Raw genomic sequence first — 21159 nt, 5'->3', positions numbered from 1 at the left:
TTTATATTTTCGCGTAGAATCTGCGTCTTCTCGATTGTAGCATGATTACTGAGGCACCCTGTATACGTGTACACTTCTGAAATTGCCGCGTCGATAAACTCCACATGGAGCAATGCAGCGATATCTATGCGCGTATACATGTACACGTTTGTACGTTTGTTTATGCGCGTCTCGACTAACCGAGGTGCAAGCTAGACTTTCCGGAATACGATAAGAACAACGACGTCGATAACAAACCAGCTATATACATATGTGTGTGCGCGTAGATACATATGGTGCTATCGTTCCGCGAGCAACGAGTTCCTTGTTTTCGTAACGTTAAGCCACGTAATCGTTACAGCAAATGAGATTTTCTTGCAAACTTGTAGCCCATTTTTCCAGACTATTAATCAGTATCGAGCAGAAACTGTCTCGTTTGATAATTAATTTTTAGGTTGACTAATAACTAGGTACATACGAATATTATAAATATGTTGGAAATCTAGGTGTTGTATTTCGACAGTCGACAGCATTTGCTTCCGCCTTGATTTATTCGAGAAGCTCTAAAAAGTTTGTGGGGCAACTTTTCCGTGTGAACATAGTCAGGAATTAACGTTACGTACGCAAGTATATTTTCACATTTTACTTGGGAAACCTGGGTCGTTCGTGTTTAATTTGTTAATTATATAGCTTAGCGAATTCCTTCAATTTTCATCTATGAATATTTAATTTTGTTGCTCTTCTAGACTTTCAACATATCTGAAAAAGCTACGGAATATTTATCGAAGTGTCTGCTACGCCGTATACAATCAAATGTTTAAGAAAGTTTGAAGGAAAAATAGAAATTCGCTGTGAAATCCAAGTTACCTGATTCGTTATGATTCTACTTATTATTGATTATTCATATGCGATATCGTAATAATATCGATGAATTGATACGTGACAAACTGTAGGCTGTAGACATAGACTTCTATCTTGCAGTTCCTACAATTTCACGATATTACATCAAATTTATAGCGTGGCAGAATTTTGAAAATAAGAATTCGCTTCGATGAAATTCTCGAGTGAAATTTCGACGAGGTCGTGAACGAATCAGCCTTGTCTACAGAGTGTTAAAAACGTATTACGAGTCGACAAGATGCACAAAGACTTAAAAGGGCAGAGAAACAAAAATCAAACGTAGGATTGGTCGGAAAACGGATAGACATGTTATCGTGAAGGCGTAAAGAACACGAAGGCTCGAGATGGGAAAAAGAAGCCATATGATCGTCGACAAACGAGTGGGTGCCATAGAAGGGAGAACAACGGTGGAATCCCACTCTGACTACTTGTATATTCCATCTCGATCGATATGACCCGGTATAGCAGGTGCTGTGCTGTGCTGTGCTCGTAAGGACTACCACCTTCACCTCTTTTTTGTGTACACTGACTTGTACACCTCGGTTGATGTCCTTTCGTATAATCGATCGCAGCTATGATGACGATTGTATTTAATTTTCAATGAATCGACCGTGAACTTCTGACGTGGTACGTTAACGTGACTCGAAGTAGCGTAAAAAACAATGAATAGATTTGTTTTAACGGATAAAAAGTAACGTAGCTTTCAGTAAAGTTAATTGTTGCAGAGCAATAATGAAAATAAAGATTGCGGACTGAATAGTAGGAAATCGTAACAAATAATACGCGTCGTAGCGTATGAAGATTAATGGTAAACGCTGATGCGTCCTTTCATTAATTAATTTCTCATTTAAAGAGCGCACGTGGGACGGATGAATGATCCACGCGCAACCTTCGCGTGTGTACGTAAGCGTATATGTATACGCAATGCTGTAGCAACATGCGTCAGTGGCACAGGCAAAATATGTTATATATTATAAAAACGCTGTTCTTCCCCCACTTTTCTCAAAAGATGCCATTAAATGATCGATTATCTTTAGTTATCCGTTAAATTACACCGTTGACCTAAATTCGTGGTACCACGGAAGCCAAAGAAATTCTATGGCTCTAATAAAACGAAACTCAAGAATAATAGAAAAAATTGCATTAGAAGCATCGGGTTTTAAAAATTTTGAGAAAGGGTTTTAAAAGTTTGAGAACTTAATAGGTACACTTACATGTGTTTGGTTACTTCAGCCATTGATTTTAATTAATACAAAAAGTACAATATCTAATATAAAATATATATTTTATAGAAAATGTATTGAATATCTTTTGTATTGTAAACTGTTTCTTTCTTACAAAAATTTAATTTACGAATAAACTACAATTTGTGCATCAATTTGTTCTACGATAAAAATTCTTTAATTTTAATAAAAAGATAAAAAATTACGCCTTGAGAGTGTTAGTATTCACCGGAAATCGTGACACGGAAGTATAACGCCACATTGCAACGTGTTAATTAAAAAAAATCAGCAATCACGCCTATGGTTACAGATTACAGTATAAGTTTTCTCCGCTTCGTATTGCACGGTACGACTATGTCGATGAAATTAGATCGTGGTATATTAATTACTGGTCAGCGCTCTTTTCGTTCACCGAACAGTCAGCAAAAATAAATAGTAGCACGTGATAAAAAGCTTACACGATTGCAACCATGCGTCACCAAAAACGATAGGAGGTCGGCGAAAAATAATCTTAAACTGTTCGACCAGATTATCGAATAGATAACACTCTATTTACCATATGTGTAAATACATTTTTATTTTACCGGTCTACAATAGTACTTTTGTTAACGATATCGCCACTCTGTTGCGGCTCGGAAATATGCGCCGTTCTGATGTATCATCTTACACAAGAATCAGGTACATTGAAACACTTTTTATTTTCCTTCTCTGTCGTGAAAACCCGTGTTTCTTTATGGGTATGGTTACGCAATATCGTTAGGAAGAAATGTTACGGCGTAAACAATCGGTGATACAATGTCATCAAAGTCACAATGTGGACGTAAGTAACAAATTCTCTTTCGTATCTAGACTATACTATGATGTAATTGTCTATCAAACTTTAAATTAATAATGCAATCTCTCGTGAGAAAATTTTTTTACGATACACAATTATCGATATTGTTTATCATAGAAATGCATATTTTGGCTACTCTGAATTAGATGGTATAAATATCACGTAGTATTTTTTTATAATACGTATTTTCCAAGAAACATTATCCACAAACACGTAAAAACATCAGAAATTACGACATATCAACTTTTCTTACGAGTCACGGAAATGTATTAATGTGAAAATGGTAGTAGTTGGTAGAATTAAATTTAAATAAAAGAACACGTTAACTGTATTTTTGGTAGCACGTACAAAGTACAGGGTCGACCAATCGAAAGGATTACCAAAAACGTGTATCGTAACGTTACTATAAAGGATAACCGGATTGTGGGGATTTTGATCCATCTCGTGATCGTTTAACAGTAGAACGGAGTACAAAAGCGGCGGGCATGGTGCCCGAGAGAAACGAAGGAGAAGAAGGTTAGAAAGAGAACGAAAGGATGAGAATGAAGAGATGCAAGAGAGAGGAAGGGGATAGAGTTGATAACATGCCAGCTGTGCGCAGGAACGGAGGTTAGGTTAGAATTGGCGTTTGGGGGTCGCGAGGTCAGCCCACGGAATCGAACGACCGAGCGAAATAGGAAGATAGAAGATGTACATATAACGTCATACAGAAATGAAACTTACCTCGTTGAAGGCCATCTTCTTCGTTATGCTTCCGGACTCGCGGCTGCTTCCGGTACCTCCTTGCCCCACCGCTCCTGTAGATGAGGATCGTCTCCCAGAGCCGCCGGACTAGTTGTTCCAGCAGCAGCTGATCTCGCCTGTCCAGAAATCCAGGGGAGGACGAGAGCACATCGAAGCCGCGAAAAACGCCACTCGCGGCACACTAGACACGAACACGAGTCGGACCACGACGACGATAGCGACGACGGCGACGACGGTGACGACGACGACACTCGCGACCGACCTGTCTTACAGCCCTCCGCGACACACATACGTCACGGAACAAACACGACCGTACACCTTTCCGGGGGACCACCTACCAAAACACTTTCGATCGACTTACACGCGATCCGTCACGCGATTACCATCTCCCTGCCAAACGAGTTGCTGCACCGAGGATAATCTGGCATTCCTCAGGTGGGCACCGACAGCACCTTCCGCCAATCTTCCAAATACCGCAGGCGGCTTACCCGGCTAACCGTGCTTTACAATTATCGCGACGCGTTACCCAATCGACTGTCACTCTATAATACCTATATACGAATCGTCACGATGTATTCGATAACTCGTAACCGTTTCTTGCACTGTTTTTTTTTCACGTATTTATATCCGTCGTAGAACTATCCGCAAACAGAGGAGCGCCATCTTGATTTTTGCTGTCGCGGAACTAGCCGAATGAGATGCGCGCGCAGCCGACACAGCTGTGAACGGGTGCCATTGCCAATGAACGCCGCGGCATTTAGGAACACGCGCGAACCAATCACATTCCAGAATCGTTCATTTCATTGGGTTACTTTCTGTCATGTCATACTTATACCATGCTATCCCATTTTTAGTTTAACCTTTTAACGATCTTAAGTATTTTGTGTTACACCACTCCCTTTCCCTGGTTGTGGTTGCTTGTAACTAAACGACACACGCATAGACATTTATGTACATACTTTACTCTATATATTACGAGAAATTATAGTTAGAAATTGTAGAAATTACAATCCTAGTTCTATACTCTGATTGGCGGAATACGAATGGAATTTTAGCGCAAAATTTGAATGTAAGAATTTAAGATATGTAATTTGTAGTATTCTGTTGAGTAATAAAAATGATAAATAAATAAATACGAAAGTTAAAATGGTGTGAAAATGTATAAGAAGTATAGTTTGTATGAGTTATATATTACTTAAAATTTTGTTGCAAGAAATCTGTGACGGAGATTATGTGTACTTCGTAAAGTTATATTGTAGTTATACCGATAGATTGCGCCTACTTGCGGAGAAGCTGAAAACGAAAATTGAAAGATAGATCTATACAGATAGATACAGAAATAAAGGAAAGCAATTTTTTTTTCTTAAATAGTCTTTTTCGTGCGTGCACCCATATAACACTCAAATATAATTTTGTTAAAGCTACTATGGTCAGTTACTTCCCTCGTTTCCTTTTTCGCTGACTATTTATTGTTCCCTACACGATATCTGTCTTTGAAATTTCGTCTTGAGCTGCTCGAAAAGATGGCGCAATCTATTTCGATATTATACTCCATTTTGAAAACTGAGTTAATCATGGCGGCCGTAGCTTCGGCATAAGTGAGTTGTGCGGTGTGCATGTTATCAGTGATTGGTTTGTTATTCTGTTGCGGTATTCGCGTAGTGTTCGGTTATTTTCATGTATAGCTACATTCTTAGTGATTAGTATATTCGTAGTTTTTCAAATAATTATTCGGAAAAGACAGTTAAGCTCATCGAAATGGGCCGCTCTAGATCCAGGACAAAATCTCCTAGTAGACGGCGTCATAAGAGTAAGCATTCAAGAAAACGCTCAAAATCACGTGAGAAGCATTCGAACAACAAGTACTCCGACAAGCCAAAAGAACGTAGTTCTAAATCAAGGTAATATATTTTACTTTGTTATCGAATATATGCATATTGGAATCGTTTCGTTCTATTGAGTTTTCCGCCATTTTGCTATACACACATTCGATAGAAGAAATATATGTTACGTCTGATTAAAGATTTATGTCTTCTATCGTTGTATATATCTTATTACGTTGTTACCAACATTCTATTAATAAATGTTGCAATGTAGTAGATGGGTTTCAAGCCCATTTATCTTGCTGTTTCTATAAAATTTGAACGCATTTATTTATGCACACAGGAAACGATCCCATTCTGCATCCTCTAGTTCAGGCTCAGATGCTTCGGATGATGTACACATTGTCAGTCATAAGAAACGTTCATACAGAGACAGGGATCGCAAAATGGATGAGGTAGAGAGGCTGGCAGAAATGGAACGTCAAAGGTAATTAACTATTTTAGATTGATTATTATTTTGTTTGATTTACTTGCTTCTATTTAATAAATATGCCTTGACTAACAATAGTTATCTGTAATATTTTTGTTTTAAACAAAGTATTATGATATTATAGAGGATAACATATTAGATTATTTTATTATTTCCATATGCACTTGATGTTAAGGTACTTATGCCTAAGGATTATATTCCATATTTTTCCATATTTTTTAGTCTTTGTATAATAAACAAAATATAAAAAAATTTTAATGCTTTTTACTTAATTTTTAATTAATAAAAAAATTTTTTTTATATATTTTGATTTTATTGGTATACGTTTTTTTTATTTATAATTATGTTGTCAGGAAAAAGAAAGAATTATCGAACAAAATCTTCACCGCAAGTGCAGTTGGGTAAGATTGTATAACTATCTCATGGTGGTGGGTCATATATGTATATACATAAGTCTCAGATATTTTAATAGATACTATATATTTTAGAATTTCGTAAATATGAACACACACACACTTTACACATACAATATTATGTACTAGTATTCTAAATATATTTTTATGCTTTATTAACTAAAGTGTATTTGATTAAATCAAATAAATACATTTTATACGGTTATATTTATAGATTGTTGAAGTAAATTTGATAAAGAAGTAAACATATTTGGAAAGTGTGTGCTACTCCTGTAGCATTAGAACAACAAAATATTTCTGTGCTTACAGAAGGCAGCGTGAAGTAGAGCAAAAAATGGTTGAAGAAGAAGCTGCAAAGCGAATAGAAGAACTAGTGCAGAAGAGGGTGGAGGAAGAGCTAGAAAAGCGTAAGGAGGAAATAGAAGCTGAAGTACAAAGGAGAGTAGAAGAAGCTAAAAGGGCTATGGAGCGTCAAATGATGGAGGAAATGGAATGGAGACAAGCAAAGCTTCGTGAGGAGGAGAAACGAAGAGAGGTAAGACCAATCCAGAGAAACATTGGCCAGTGTTAGCCCAAGCGCTGTTTCGATCAACAGGAAATAAGTCTGGTGCTCTATCCTTGCATTATTTTTATACATAACTAGATGATATATTTTGGTAAATGCAGGACTATAATACGAATTAAATATATAATAGAGGAAATGTATTTTATCATTGAATAGCTTGACTGGTAAGATGCAATTTAATTTAAATGTTTTTGAAAACTATAAAGAGAGGTTAGGGTACTATATGTTTGCGTGTATTGACGTAAAAAAGAATTAGAAAATTCTAATTGGATATACCAAAAATTATATAAATGTTACTAATTGAACATATCTATGGTGAAACTAACATGTGTGATTGTAGCGCTATATTATGCCTCTATTTCGCGATCACAGCGTTTGGGCTTGAAGCATTGTGGTTGATAACTATGAGAAAAATTATTATTAAAAAGCCACATTGCTTCGACTTCCCAGCATCCACTGAGGTCGCGTTGTTGGGAATGTATACTTTCTTTTGTGGAAAGAATTTTGCTATTATAGGCGCATGTATCGGATATTTATGAACAGAATATTGTATTTCTACCATGTATATATTTATATATTTGTACAACATTAATACCTTTCATCACACAATATTTCGATTGCCAGTCGTATCTACTATTGAAGAAGTTGCGTTCGAATGCACTAGCTGCGTTTTTTCTCGCCACTTTTACAATCGTTGTACCTGACAATCTAGCAGACCTAATTACTTATTGATCTAGTTTATATCCGCGTGTCTGAATGTCCACATAATCGCATCGTTTAATCTCTTAAAGAGTAGAGAAAGAAGCATCCAATTACTTAAAGTTAGTGATCCCAAACTTTGTAACTTGCTAAGCAGAAAAAAAGAATCGTAAGTTTGAAATAAAGTTATTTTTCTATGAAACTATAGGAAAGTGATGTTTTTCCCTGAACAGTTTTTGCTGTCAGTGAAACAGTAGATTTAAAGAATTGTTTAAACTTTTTTATGAAAAATCTCATCAAATTTTATCTTTAAGAATATGATTGCATAATTGTTTTTAACTTTATTTTGGCGGTACAATAACAATGATATTCTTATATTTATAGAAATAAAAATTGCGAATTAGATTTCATCCTTTTTAATAGATATCTCTTCTCACGTACGAGAATATTCTATTTTTTCTTTTAATAATCATAGAATCTTCTTAAAATATAAGATGAATAATATTGTATGATTACTTCTATATCTGAAAATCGAAAATAGTATACCTAGTTTACCGTTCTTGATAAAATGCTTTTTTGGAGAGGTTTGCATATTATAATGAAAATAAATGATAGAATTGCTAATAGATTTTAATGATAATGATAATGGAAAGAAACATTTATTCTATTCCGTAACTTTGCTATTCTAAGCTCTTCTAACAGCTTTAATTTAGTATAACCAATACTCTATGAATTACAAGACGGGGTCCTGTTATTTGATCTAATTGGCAATGATTTTAAGTACTTAAATAAAATAATATTTACATGCTCGTCTTTAAGTACTTATATTTTTTTTAAATACGAATCTTCATTTTCCTTTAAATACGAGTAGGAGATTTCTTCTACTATGTTTTTTTATGTATATGCACAATTGGTTATTTTCACCCCCGGAAAATCAGCACGTTCCGGTCAAATGGACAGCGACCCTGATTACAAGTTGACCATACTTTTATCCTTATTGCTTTGCACATTGAGTTTGCACTGAATATGTGAACAAGTTTGGGAGAAATTTAATTAGAAAGGGAGAGGTAGACCTTAAAGGGCAGAATTAGAATCCCATAGCAACAAAGCACGACCTAGCAATATATAGGTCACCTTCCTTACTGACTACCAACAGAAGATGCCGGTTTTTTACTCACTGCTGAGTGATTGTCGATGAAGAAGGCATCCCCTACGTGCTGGCGTGAGCTTCATTCAGGTATTATCCAATTTATATATTCATAATTCATTTTATACCGATATTATTATTATCATTCTTTGTTTAAACACTATATATCGGAAAGACAATATTAGGGATTATTTTAGATTTGCTATATATTAGTACCTGGGACACAACGCATTCTTCGACAGGTCGGGGCGGATGGCACCACTCGTTCGTAAATATTTTTTTTAATACGTTTTCCATCTCTTTTTTTCAAATGCACATCAGCCATTATCGAAGATACATGAACAATAATCATTATTCTTTGTGAAATGTTCTTTATTTTTTTTTTTTTCAAACTTTTTTTTGTTCGTCTTCTTAATAAAATATTCTTACACTTACTGCATTTAGATTTTATCCTGCACTTAACAAAGTTACTCAACGTGTCGCGTTTAAGCAAGGAGAGTTGCAATTTTCTGTACGTTCTTTTGCATGCACAGTGAATTGATTCAGAATCATAATTCACGTTTTTTCACTTTCAAGTGGCATCCTAAGTCGTCGTATTTCCATCTGGGGAATCTGTCAATAAACAGCATTCGCTGGGAACTAAGAGGAGCTCATTTAATCCAAACGAAGGAACTGGGTTTATATACATCCTCCGTTACTTTTGTCTCAACAAGCCATCCTAATTCTTTAAAACCCGACCTCGAAATTTCATATATATTCCCGACTATTTTTCCCATATAAAAAACAATGGTTCTTAGGATGTGTAACACTAGGCTGTTGGCATAGCGGCACTATGATTTTTGGATATGAATGGTGTAACAACAGCTGGTGAGCAACACCATCATTGCTTCGTGTAAATAGATCCCATTGTCGTTGTAGGAGGAAGAGCGGAAGAAGCGTGAGGAACTAGAGAGGATCATGGAGGAGAACAACAGAAAAATAGAGGAAGCTCAGAAGAAACTGGTAAGTATCCGGTAGTCTAAGTCGTTCGTAGACTGATATTTTAAACGAACGTACTCGTTGATAGGCTGAAGAAAGATTGGCCATGGTCGAACAGCAACGTTTAATAGAAGAAGAAAGGCAAAAAATGAGGAAAGAACATGAAAAGCGTGTTAAAGAGGAACAGAAGAAAATCCTCGGGAAGAACAACTCGAGGCCTAAATTGTCCTTTACGCTAAAGCCAGTTACGTGAGTCTGTCTCATTTCGTGCAGTTTTACATGTGATATTCATACATCTTGTCGATTTTGGAATTATTCATGTTCCATAAGAACATTCGTCATGAGCGGCGCGTACATATGTACATATATAATGCAGCAACAAGATCCAAAGTTCGCTCCGAATATATTTGCGAAAATCATCGAAATCAAGCGACGTTGAATTTTTTTATTTAATTATGATGATAATACAAACATCAGAATTGAATAATTAATTCTATACTTGCCAGATTTCGAAGCCCGATACAGGTGGGATTTTACCTGTTTGAGACTACACCGATGTCAATACAGACGAAGGATTTCTTTTTATAGTAGGGACATAATAGAGGCAGAATTTGTATTCATCCACGTGTTTGTCGTAAATTTTTCTACACTATAACGGTATACATTTTGTACAGGTATGCTCGATCTGTTTGACGAAGGTGTAGTCTAGCCTAGTTAGGTGTGTTCTACAAATTGCAAATGCAGTTCATATATTGTCGTTTCTTCGTAATTATACTCTACAAAAAATAATTTTATTTCAGTTAGATATATTAAAGAAACGAGAATCGTATTTATAGCGTTCGCGTTTTTAAGCTCGATAACAGTTGAAAATTTTCAGATGGTCACATTATGAATACGACCAAATAGATTTTGTAACTATGCAAGTGCATAAAAGAATTTTCTACGTAAATAGATAATTATTGTGCATTTGTAACACATAATACACAAAGCTATTTCGGGGAAATAGTAACAGAAGAGCCAGTTTCCCTAGTATACTAAATCGAGAATCGTAATGGAATATGCATACATTTAGAACCTAATATAGAATTCGTTTTGTCAACAAAAAATAAAGAAAAACTGACGTAAACATGTTCTTTCTAATCAAAATTAAAGTAAGGAATATAAAAAGACAAATGCAATGTTGAATGGATCATTGTACGCATCAAAACATATGAATGCAACAGCATATCTTGGACTTGAACCAGTATATCTTGTGCGCATTTGTGTATAGATATGTATTGATATAACGAAAAAAGATCTGTTCATTTAGGATTGTATACCTAAAAACATTGTTACTTGTAAAATAAACGTTTTTATTAAATCTTATTTAATTGTCCTTTGTCATCCTACTGGAATACTTTTTTATATGAAAAGCTGATGTTTTTTTTTTTATAGTTTTCGAGGTGAATTTGCTGTTGAAAGTAGTGCCTTGCCGCGAATTCCAAGGCTCGCTCCTTTTCCTAGAACGTTCCCGTAAAATGGACTGCGTTGTTTGAAGATGCACTCAAACTTACCGCGAGGAGCTTTTTTATTTTTACGACGATCTATAACCACTTAAAATGGACACAATCGTGTTTTGTTTAATTCGCTGTACACAAGGTAAAAATTATATAATACAAATCCAATAATTACCTTTAATAGTATCTTCTATTATTTCTGGATAAAGTTCCTCGGTAACAGTACTGCTCGGAGGATGCAATCGTGGATTTGTATTTATTTCGATTAACCAGACCGATAGGTCATCCATTATTAAAAAATCAGCGCCGTATAATTGGAAACTGTTTTTTCGATTGACCATATTTTCTTGGGATGCCAGAAGTGCGCCAATTAAATTTTGCTTGATACCTGGTTTAATGAGTCCCTCCCATGCTGATTCTCGGTCGGTATTTCTGAGAAACGGCAAACAATCGAGTAATTGCTCGAGGTTTCTTTAAGAGTCGATATAAAATGCATACTTCAAGTATTCCTTGAATTTCTGAAGATTCCAGTGAAGTTCGCTGGGTATCTGTGCGTTCTGCTTTATTGTCTTTCTGTACTTCAACTGCACAGTCGTGTTACATAAATGAATCGATTCGTGGAAATTGTCGAGAGTAAAATCTTTCGACGCGAAACGAAGCAGAATATCCCTTCAAAACAAATAATTCTGTGAAGAATTGCTAAACAAAACAAGTTGTTGAAAGGTTAAAAAAGATCGATACTTGTACATCCAGACTGTAAGAGGTTGCGTACTGGTTATTAAGAACCACTGTCTAATATCAACTTTCGTTTTATAAACGAGCAGAGGTCGTTCTAGATGTGATTAATTATTAATTTAATTTATTCTGTTTTTTTTCTGCTACCGCTGCTACTAAGCAAAAACTGACCTATGTACTTTTGTACGACATACTGCATGCATTCCTTAGCAGCTTGATTTATCTTGCTTAGTATGTCTTGCAATGAATTCTTAAGAATTATACCTTTACCCAAGCTCTTGTCACCTGGTTTTAAAATCCAGACATTCCGCATTCCATCAATTTGACTCTGAGGACGACACTCTATCATTTCTTTTATCATATTTGCGGTGAATCGTAATAGTTCCTAACAACAAATTTTCAATATAATCTACCATCATTTTGATTTTATATTAATTGCATACTTCGATATCTATGCCATCATTCTTCTCCAATATTTCTCGTTTATGCAAAAGTCTTTCGTACCACGATAAAAATTGATTCCAATTAGAAATTGATATGTCTTTATAACTCTGTCCATCTATGTCCTCGTGCGCGCAGATGCTACAATTTATTTGGATTCGATAGAAAATGCCTCGAGAGTATTTTACTTTGTTTTTTTAAAACCTTATGTATTCCGCGCAACGTTCAAGAGCGAATAAAACTGCTTTGATAGGGACAGTGCCGTCTTGGGACCAAACAGCATTTGGTCCAGCGATGCTGGCCAAGAATAAGAACCACTTGAGAATTCCCATGCAAGCTGTGATGTAAAAATCTTGCACGAATTCCTTTATCTGCACAGGCTGTACACTTGTGACATGTTTTTATTACCATCAAAATGAAAAATCGTATACGAACCTGATAAACATTGTAGCATCGTGGAAATTGTACGTTTGACACGCCAGTTTCATAGAACCAAGAAATATTTTCTAGATTATTGCACATATCGATCTGAAATAATTTTAACATAGTTTCCAATAGTTTCTTCATACCTTCCGAACGAAAAAAGATTATGTATATTAGAAAATCACTTGCTATAAGTAACCTTTGATGTGAAATAGCACCCGGAGAATTTATTAATTATGGTTCTTTCTTCTGTTCTAACCGCTACTCTTTTATTAGTGGACCATATAAAATTAGCAGGATAACGTAATAATTTTTCAATCGTTTCCAAGCCAGCTGAAAGATAAAGAACGTATGTATATTTGTCGCTTTTATAACAAATGGAATGAATTTCTGTCAGCAACCTTCCGAGATTTCCGGTGACATTGAGAGCATTCTTCTGATGAACCTTTTCTCTATCCAGTTTCTTCTTCCTAGAGGCTTCCTTAGCACTGGGAAGGTGCCATAAATCACGAAAATTTTATGTTCGTTTACCGCCTTTGTCAGAACCTTTAGAATGAAATTGATCTTTGCGTCCTCAGCGGAAAGAAGACTCAAGTATTCCCTGAGAATGATCTTGCCGTATGTGTTCACGTTTTCTTTCTCCTCTTCTTCCAGTAGATCGTCGAGATCATCGCGGTTGCAAAGAATCTCGACGTTCGCGGTTCTTACAGGCTCTACGTTCGTAATCATTATAGAATCGGAAACTCTTACAATTATCTTTGATTCTTCTCCGATTTCCTTTGGATCTTTTGAATATATCTTACAAAAAATTTTGCGAAATAATATTTTTATGTGTTTTGTAATACTCGAAAATTCTGTTGGACTTTTTAATTCAACTCTTTCGTACCTGCCAACCTTGACAGTGCTCTTTAATCGAACAATCGGGAGAGGTTAACACAATTTGCCATTTGCGCGTTTTAATAGTTTTTACAATGTTCGAGTCTTCCAATTTATATTTTCCGTTTTTCGATATTTTAAAGTCTCCTTGGATGTCGGATAATCCATAGTTAGAATTTGTAATGAGATCTACGTTTTGACTTATTTGTTTGTCGTTTTGCGAAACAGTTACATAATCATTCTTTTGTCGCATCGTGGAATCTTTTCAATAACAAATTTCTATATTTTTATACTTTAACATGTTTTGGTCGCGTCAATCTTTCTACATCTCAATTTAGTTGACAAACTTTCGTTCAAAAATGACACCATTCGATGATGATATTGACAATCGATAAGTGTGCTTCGATATTGCTCTATGTTCATGATTTGGAGTAAACAAAATGTTTTTTTTTTTTGTTAAGCTTTTATAAACTGTTCTTTTTTTATACTATCCCACGTATTTCTGCATGCTCTATATTTTTTCACGGCTTCACGCATGGAGTCGTCCAACAATTTTTCCACGTTGGCCTTTTTAAAAATTGGCCTTTGCAATTCCACCTTAATTGCTTGACTGTTCTTAATTTTTTTCGGGTTTTTCGCTTGTACTTTTTCTCCTTCCAATCTCGTCAGATCAGTCTCTGCAACTGTATTCTTGATACTTTGGATCGAATCGAAGTCCATTCGAAAAGGAATTTCTAGACTCATCTCACGTATCATTTCTGCTACAGACTTTAGCAAACGTCTATTCTTCACGATTCTATTTTCAATCAGTTTCTTTCTTTTGCAAATACTTCTGTCGTCCTGTGCGATATTCGTGGGATCGTATGACCTCTTAGTACCACGGAGAATACTTTGTATGCCTTGGAATATATCAAACACGTTACAAAGATAATATAGAAAGAAAAGAAGTTAAATTTCCTTCAAATTTTACCTGACTGCGCGTTTCTACTATTTTTCATACGTTCTTCAAGAAACATTTTGTCTTTCAACGCTATTTGTTTCTCACATTTCGTAGGAAATCGCGACGTACAGAATCTCGTGCTATAGTTATTCTTGAGATCATTTTTCTCTCTCAAGCAGTTTCTCTTTTTCGTTAACCGTACGATTTGTGTGAAACCGTTTTCAATTTCTCTTCGCATCGATCCTTTCTGCAAACAGGATTTCAGGCTTCTGTCTGAGTGAATATATAACGTTTGATTAAATGTTACTCTCGGTGCATCGAGTGCTTTTCCGTCAGGCTTGGAAATGTGATCATCGTTCGTGTACGTGCCACTGGAGTTCGTTGGTAGATACGGTGTTGAGTGCACTTGTTCGTCAAACTCGCTTTCCGAATCGGTGCAAGTGTCGGACAAATTGAACGAGATCGAATTTTCGTCTGACCACCGCGAGTGGCATGTGCCTGGCTGGTAAGGGAAAATTGGAGTGATTCAGTAGACCGACAAGTTAAACGACAAGATTCGCCTTCTAAAGGCACGAAGTTTCATTGCACCGAGGAATTTTGTTTTAATATTGTTCCGTCCGGAATAATATTAAACGAACTACGTGAGATATTCGCACGTTTCCGAAACCGAACACCTCGCGTCAGTTCTGCTATCACCTCACCTTTACCAGGTGAAGACACGTAAAGGATGCTGTTAGTTGAAAAACTAATGTTTGACAACAGTCAATCAGCTTGTGTTCTGAGCAAACTAGAGAGAACTCATCGGACAATCCGGACAGGTGAGACCTTTTTTATAAGACCAGACATTTTCTAACATTTTATCAGTACAGACTGTGCTGTACTCGTTCACATACTTTTTCATTAGGGCTCAAGTTTTTCTTGTCGCTGTTGGATTTGGAATGTGTAGAACGGTTAATTGTTCTTCCCTAAACGCTCATACACCGTGGCTGATAATAGCAGTCGTCCGTAATGACATTATCACAGTATGATTTGTTTGACTTGGTGAAATTTAATTGAAATAAAAACAGACGTATCGGGTTAAAATTCGATGCATCATGACATTAACATGATTTCTTTTACTTAACGATGGCTTTTAAGAGTTAACTTTCGCAATATATCGTACCTTGATTTTGCGTTTGGATTGTCGAAAAAATGTGCATTGAAAATCATCTTCATTGAGAAGAGTATGACTGGTATCTTTCTGATTAGGCGAATAGCCGGCGGTTGCAGTACCTCCAGAATTCCAAGATGAGTCGACGTACTCCATTCCACGTGACAAGTATGGACAAAAAGAACGTATATCGCTTAATTTTTTTACAGCTAATCATCGAATTTAGAGGAGAATCTTTGGAGAACGATGGTCTCCATTTGTCTGACTGTTCCACTTTAATAATTTTGATTTTTTTTTTAAGTTGCCATTGATGTTGGTTAATTAATGTCAAATCATGTTTTTTTTCGATTTGAAGAAGTCGATTAGATTTTGTTTCGGTATTTTCTTACAGGGAGTAAAAAATCGGAAGATCTTAACGGTCGGTAGTATAGTTTTTTATTGATCATTTACAGTTCAGTTCAAATATACGTTCAAATATAGACTCTAAGGATAGATCAACAATGGAAGAGTAACGAGTGCAGATCACAAAGACATTTTCAATCACTTAGTTAACCTTAAACCAACGGCGTACATGTCCGTGATGTCTGATAAAATCTTATTCTTCTTTTGACGAGGATATTTTTTTGGGACGTTACGATTTTTATTTTTCACGTTCACTGCTTGACCAACTTTGTTTGTAGTTAGAAGAGACGGCAACGTTGGTGTCTCCCGAGTTATGGTGGACAGATGCGGAGTATTCTTCTTGTACTTTTTAATGGCATCTCGTATCACCGTCTTGATTATCTAACGCATATAAAGAGAATATTATCCAGAATAAGATATGGCGGTAAATCCTATAAAATTACATCTACCTTATCATTGTTTGACTTCAAAGGTTTTTCTATTTTTGGAACCAATTTTGTAGATTGTTTCTGAAAAGCCATAATCTTGGTAACCAAAGACTGCGATATCGGAGATGATTCTGCCTTACTGCTATCTGGTCCAGCGAAAGTGTGCGATTTTCTCGGCATGCGCGCCATATGTTTCTGATTATTGCCAATTTTTTCCTAATATACAATCGTTTTTTTTTTTTTTTTCTAAATAAAACCACCTGATAATTACGCGATTTAATCATTGTAATACGTACCTGAACGGATGTAGGGAATTTTGACTTAACGTTGGGTACCGGGCCAACCACAGGTGCACTTTTCACGGTCGATTCCTGCTTATCGATCAGCACAGCAGTTATTAAGGGCTTTGGAGGTGCACTCGTTGGTAGAGCTTGCCTTAACTTAGGCGAGTCCACTTTGTAGTAAGCGTAAAATTCTTGGTCAAGCTGTATTTCTAATTCTTCGATCAAATCTACGATCACTGGACCGATTTGATTGTGCACAGTCGATTTCTTCTTCGTTAAACAAGTCTACGATTATTTTCATTTAACCACGGATAAATATAAATTCATACACAATAGCGTCACTTTTTAGTTATATAATAATGCTTAATATATATATCAATAGTTTCATGTTTCTTTTCTGTACTAATATCTCTATAATATCTGATAAAAGATGGTTATCGCAAATAATTTCTAACTTTCGGATGGCATCCTGTAAGGCTCGTAAAATTAAGAAATTATTTATTATAATTCTTCGATTTTCTTTTGATGCCTACCATCGGGGACTTCGAAACGAGACTAACTTTCGATTCCTGATTATTTAAATTAGCTTTCTTCCCACAAGTAGTTATTCTAGTCCCTTGAAGAGATAGAGCTGCGCCTAAATATGGTTGACAACTTGGCATCCTTTGTTTGTAAGCCAACTCAAACTGTCCTGTATCAACGTTTTTATCTTCTCGATAATCTATAACCACTGCGGAAATCCACATAGCATAAGAAAGCAAGCCTAGCACTCGTATAAACAAATGGAAAGTTTCAAGCACCTTTTATAGTGTCCTCGAGAACTTGTCTGCACAGGCGTGTCGTAACTTTGCTCGAGTAACTCATGTCAGGATGACTATTGATTTCGATCAGCCATACGGAAAAGTCATCCATAACCATAAAATCAGCGCCATAGAGTTCGAAACTATTTTTTCGACGGTCCATAGCTTCTTGACTAGCTAACAAAGAGCCAACCAGGCCTTGCTTCATCCCAGGATAGATTATATCGTCCCACGCTTTGTCGTGTCCTTGAGATCTGTTGGAGTTTCGTCAGTTGCAAATTTCAATCTGATCACGCGACTGAATCGAAGTGCATCATACTTGAGAAACTCTTTGAAGGTCGTAGCATCCCACATATTATCCGAGGGCAACGCAGCATTTCTATCGCCGCAATTCGTGTACTTGCACTGGATCGCGTGATTGCACAGATGAATCGACTCGTGGAAGTCCGTCAAACTGAATTTCTGGGAGCAGAATCGCAGGTAACTTTCCCTGCGAACAAGAGGATGCTATATTACTATTCCCTTTTTCGATGGATCGTGTTGCTCGTAGGATTCGCATGTCGAACATATCGCTCGATGAATACAATAATAGGAAGCTCATTTACGCGAACTGGGTTATGTAAACTGGGATCGGTTTTGCAGAAGGTGAACTCGTGACTAGTAATTTCCTATAACTTGTTTAAGAGTAATGAATTACCTAGTTATAATTTTAAATGCATATTAGCAAGTTGCTTCTTTCTGCTTTGTGAACTATTTCAAATGTACATTGACGATAATTGCAATGCATTTTCCACACAATAATTATACGATACGGATACTTACAAGCATGAGATAACGTGACACGGAACAGAAATTGTTTCAAGTTATGCATACCTGTACTTACTTAACTACAATGTACTATAAATTATAGCTAACAAATTACTTATATATCCAAAGAGTTAGGGGCTGGGCGCAGGTAATGACGAACCATTGTCTGATGTCAAATTTAGTGCTGTGTATGAGTAATGGCCGTTCTATAAAAAAGGGAACAACGTGTGTTAAACAAAACTACATTTATCCGGATCAAAGTGTACCGATCGATAATTTTTGAAGGCAGCAGCAATTACCAATGTATTTTTGTACGACATAGCGCGTGTCTGATTTATTCGATGGATTCATCTTCGCCATGACATCTTCCAGTTTATTCAGCAGAACGATTCCTCGACCTCGGCTTTTATTTCCCGGTTTCATGATCCACACGTTCATCACACCGTCCATATCGATTTGTGGCCAGTACTTCTTCATCTTCTTCAGGATATGCTTCGACGCCAAGAAGAATTTCTGTTCACACCGTGCTAAATTAATATAGTTCCCATGACTTCACTTGTCAGCGATTCGATCGAAATCGAGTTGCTTACTTGAAATGGCACATTGTTTCGAACAAAGAGAGCGTGACCATGAACGATCTGATAGTACCAGCTGATAAACTGATCCCATTGATGCACCCAAACCCTTTCGATTTCTTGGTCGATATCCTCGTGCGATTGTGCGCTAATGTAATCGCTGCATCGTTTAATTGCGAACTCTAACGCCTTCAAGGGCACCGTGCCAGTCGGTGCTCTGACTGCGTTTTCACCTTCGTTGTTGATCTTACTAACTAACCATTTTAACAGACCTAGACATGCTGTGAATCTATACGAAATATAGATAATAAAATAAAAATCAAGATGTTAAAAAGTAGGAAGATTTGTGCAAATAATAGCTATGATTCACCGAAAGTCTTCGACGAAAGCGTGCATCTGATCGCCTTGGCATAAATTATAGCAACGTGGAAAAAGTGTGTTCGCCACTCCAGCCTCGTAATACCAGTGCATTTGTCTGACGTTCGAACATAAACCCACCTAAGGCAATCGATTTTCTTACAGGCATATATTATCCTCGTACAAAATGTGTTTCACATGACTGAAAGAAATCAGGCAAGGCCACTTCAGGTACCTTCGACGTGAATCCTGCCCGACAATATCTGTTAAAGATCGTCGTTTTGTTGTCCTGTGCTGGCCAACCGGGCCATTCCGATCCTGTGTTCCAGAGAAAATCCACGGTGTGATTAGTGAGCATTCTAGAGATCAATAAGCGCTCGCTTTGCTGATCCCTTAAATCGCCGATACCAGCCAACAATACGACAGGACTTGCATCCACGTTAAAATGTTGTTCGCCTGAGAAAGTCGACTTATGTAATACCAAAGGTAAAATACAAAATTGAAAAAATTCACGAAACGATTGAAATACCATTGGTATTCTTTTTGAAGAACTTTTCGCACCATCCTCGTTTTAACATGCATTCGCGAATCACTCGCGCCCTTCCGTACACCATGAACGTGTGATGCGCAGCTATGGCATCTTTCACTATTTGCTTGATTCGCATAAATCGTTCGTGTAACGTCGGTGGAAGTTCTAAACTCGGCTGAACTGTTCCTGTATGACACAAACGATGTTAAAGTATACGTTGGTGAATGGAGGATAAAAAATAGTTTTTGGGTCATAACCTTGAACTATATTCGCATCTGATACAATGTCTAGCGTTGGTTTCGGGTTGTTATCTAGCGGTTCGTCCACCACAGGTTGTTCTTCATTCTTGTCCGTTTTATCCGAGCTGGTCGGCTCCAAATTCGATAGCGCCTCATCGTTTGCTTTCATGTAGCGCGCTTGCAAATCTGTAGGTTCGTCTGCACTGATGCACTCCGTTGGTCTTCAATTTCGCTTCATTGCAGTAGAGTTTGTTGAAGGAAGAACGAGCCCGAAGAGGTCAACGTTATTTTATCCTGGATCAGCTTACAAGATTCGATAGCAGTTATTAAAAGTGTCCCAAAAAAAACAAAAAAAAAAAAAAAAAAATAGATCTTTAACGCAATAAAAAATCGTATTAACACTCTGCACGTTCGAATTAGATCTCTTCTAGTACCTGTTGAATCTTCGACGTTCCATCAACATTCTTCTCTCCGATTCAGAGCAATCACCTTCGATTTTTCTAATTGATAATCGCCTGTTCGAATCTAAACTGTTTAACGGAGGAATGTCCTCGATATTGCACGATCAGAGACGACATGCCTCGAACAGATGCGAGTCAGAGTCACAAGGAAGAATCAACGAGACGGAAGCAAAACTCCGACTGAACATCATCGAACAACAGACTCGAAGTATGTGTACATAATCTAGAATTCCGTAGGCGTGCGCCCTGAAACCGTTTTAAACTACCCTAACTATTCGGCGAATTGGATAAAATCGCATGACTATGTCCTCCCCGAGCTATATTCTTATGTCGCATTACAAGATCTGCGAATATTGGATCAGCTGGCTGATAAGGGTGATCATTTAGAATCTCGAAAAGCGACCAGCCCATACAATCATT

General features: G+C 36.7%; 3 protein-coding genes across 8 annotated transcripts in view; 1 reads left to right on the top strand and 2 right to left on the bottom strand.

Annotated features, from left to right (window-relative positions):
* Positions 1-4373, bottom strand: part of GckIII (Germinal centre kinase III) — a 117142-nt gene extending 112769 nt beyond the window's left edge. For 2 of the 3 annotated variants that reach the window (XM_033329924.2, XM_076622656.1), the window contains exon 1: positions 3661-4373. Coding sequence is in view for 1 of the 3 variants with exons in the window: in XM_033329927.2 (XP_033185818.1) it covers positions 3661-3675 (15 nt within the window). In the remaining 2 variants the exon portion in view is untranslated. The remainder of the gene's footprint in view (positions 1-3660) is intronic. The other variant, XM_033329927.2, reaches the window with a different exon arrangement.
* A 674-nt stretch (positions 4374-5047) lies between these two features.
* Arglu1 (Arginine and glutamate rich 1) lies at positions 5048-11161 on the top strand. 4 transcript variants are annotated; one of them, XM_033329931.2, is made up of 6 exons: positions 5048-5582; positions 5935-5991; positions 6348-6395; positions 6717-6942; positions 9737-9820; positions 9885-11161. In XM_033329931.2, the coding sequence occupies exons 1-6, from the start codon at positions 5440-5442 to the stop codon at positions 10047-10049; spliced, it is 723 nt and encodes a 240-aa protein (XP_033185822.1). In that variant the 5' UTR covers positions 5048-5439; the 3' UTR covers positions 10050-11161. The 4 variants fall into 4 exon arrangements, with proteins under 4 accessions (XP_033185822.1, XP_033185820.1, XP_033185823.1 ...); XM_033329929.2 differs by having other exon boundaries at positions 5050-5582; positions 5848-5991; XM_033329932.2 differs by lacking the exon at positions 6348-6395 and having other exon boundaries at positions 5050-5582.
* On the bottom strand, positions 8423-21119 carry LOC117154710 (uncharacterized). The gene is given in 21 exon segments (XM_076622659.1): positions 8423-11388; positions 11468-11724; positions 11791-11961; positions 12034-12124; positions 12199-12412; positions 12471-12848; positions 13091-13223; positions 16411-16640; positions 16709-16903; positions 16984-17256; positions 17505-17701; positions 17772-18025; positions 18091-18261; positions 18694-18784; positions 18878-19091; positions 19169-19442; positions 19524-19651; positions 19746-19966; positions 20040-20270; positions 20309-20581; positions 20713-21119. Coding segments are annotated over 20 exon segments (4026 nt in total). The 5' UTR covers positions 20448-20581; positions 20713-21119; the 3' UTR covers positions 8423-11224.
* Positions 21120-21159: the final 40 nt, after the last annotated feature.

The sequence above is a fragment of the Bombus vancouverensis genome, chromosome 11 (genome assembly GCF_051014615.1).
Source record: "Bombus vancouverensis nearcticus chromosome 11, iyBomVanc1_principal, whole genome shotgun sequence".
Taxonomy (NCBI): Eukaryota; Metazoa; Arthropoda; class Insecta; order Hymenoptera; family Apidae; genus Bombus; species Bombus vancouverensis.
Note: the sequence above shows the minus strand (reverse complement) of the source record. Positions and strands in the feature narration are given on the sequence as shown.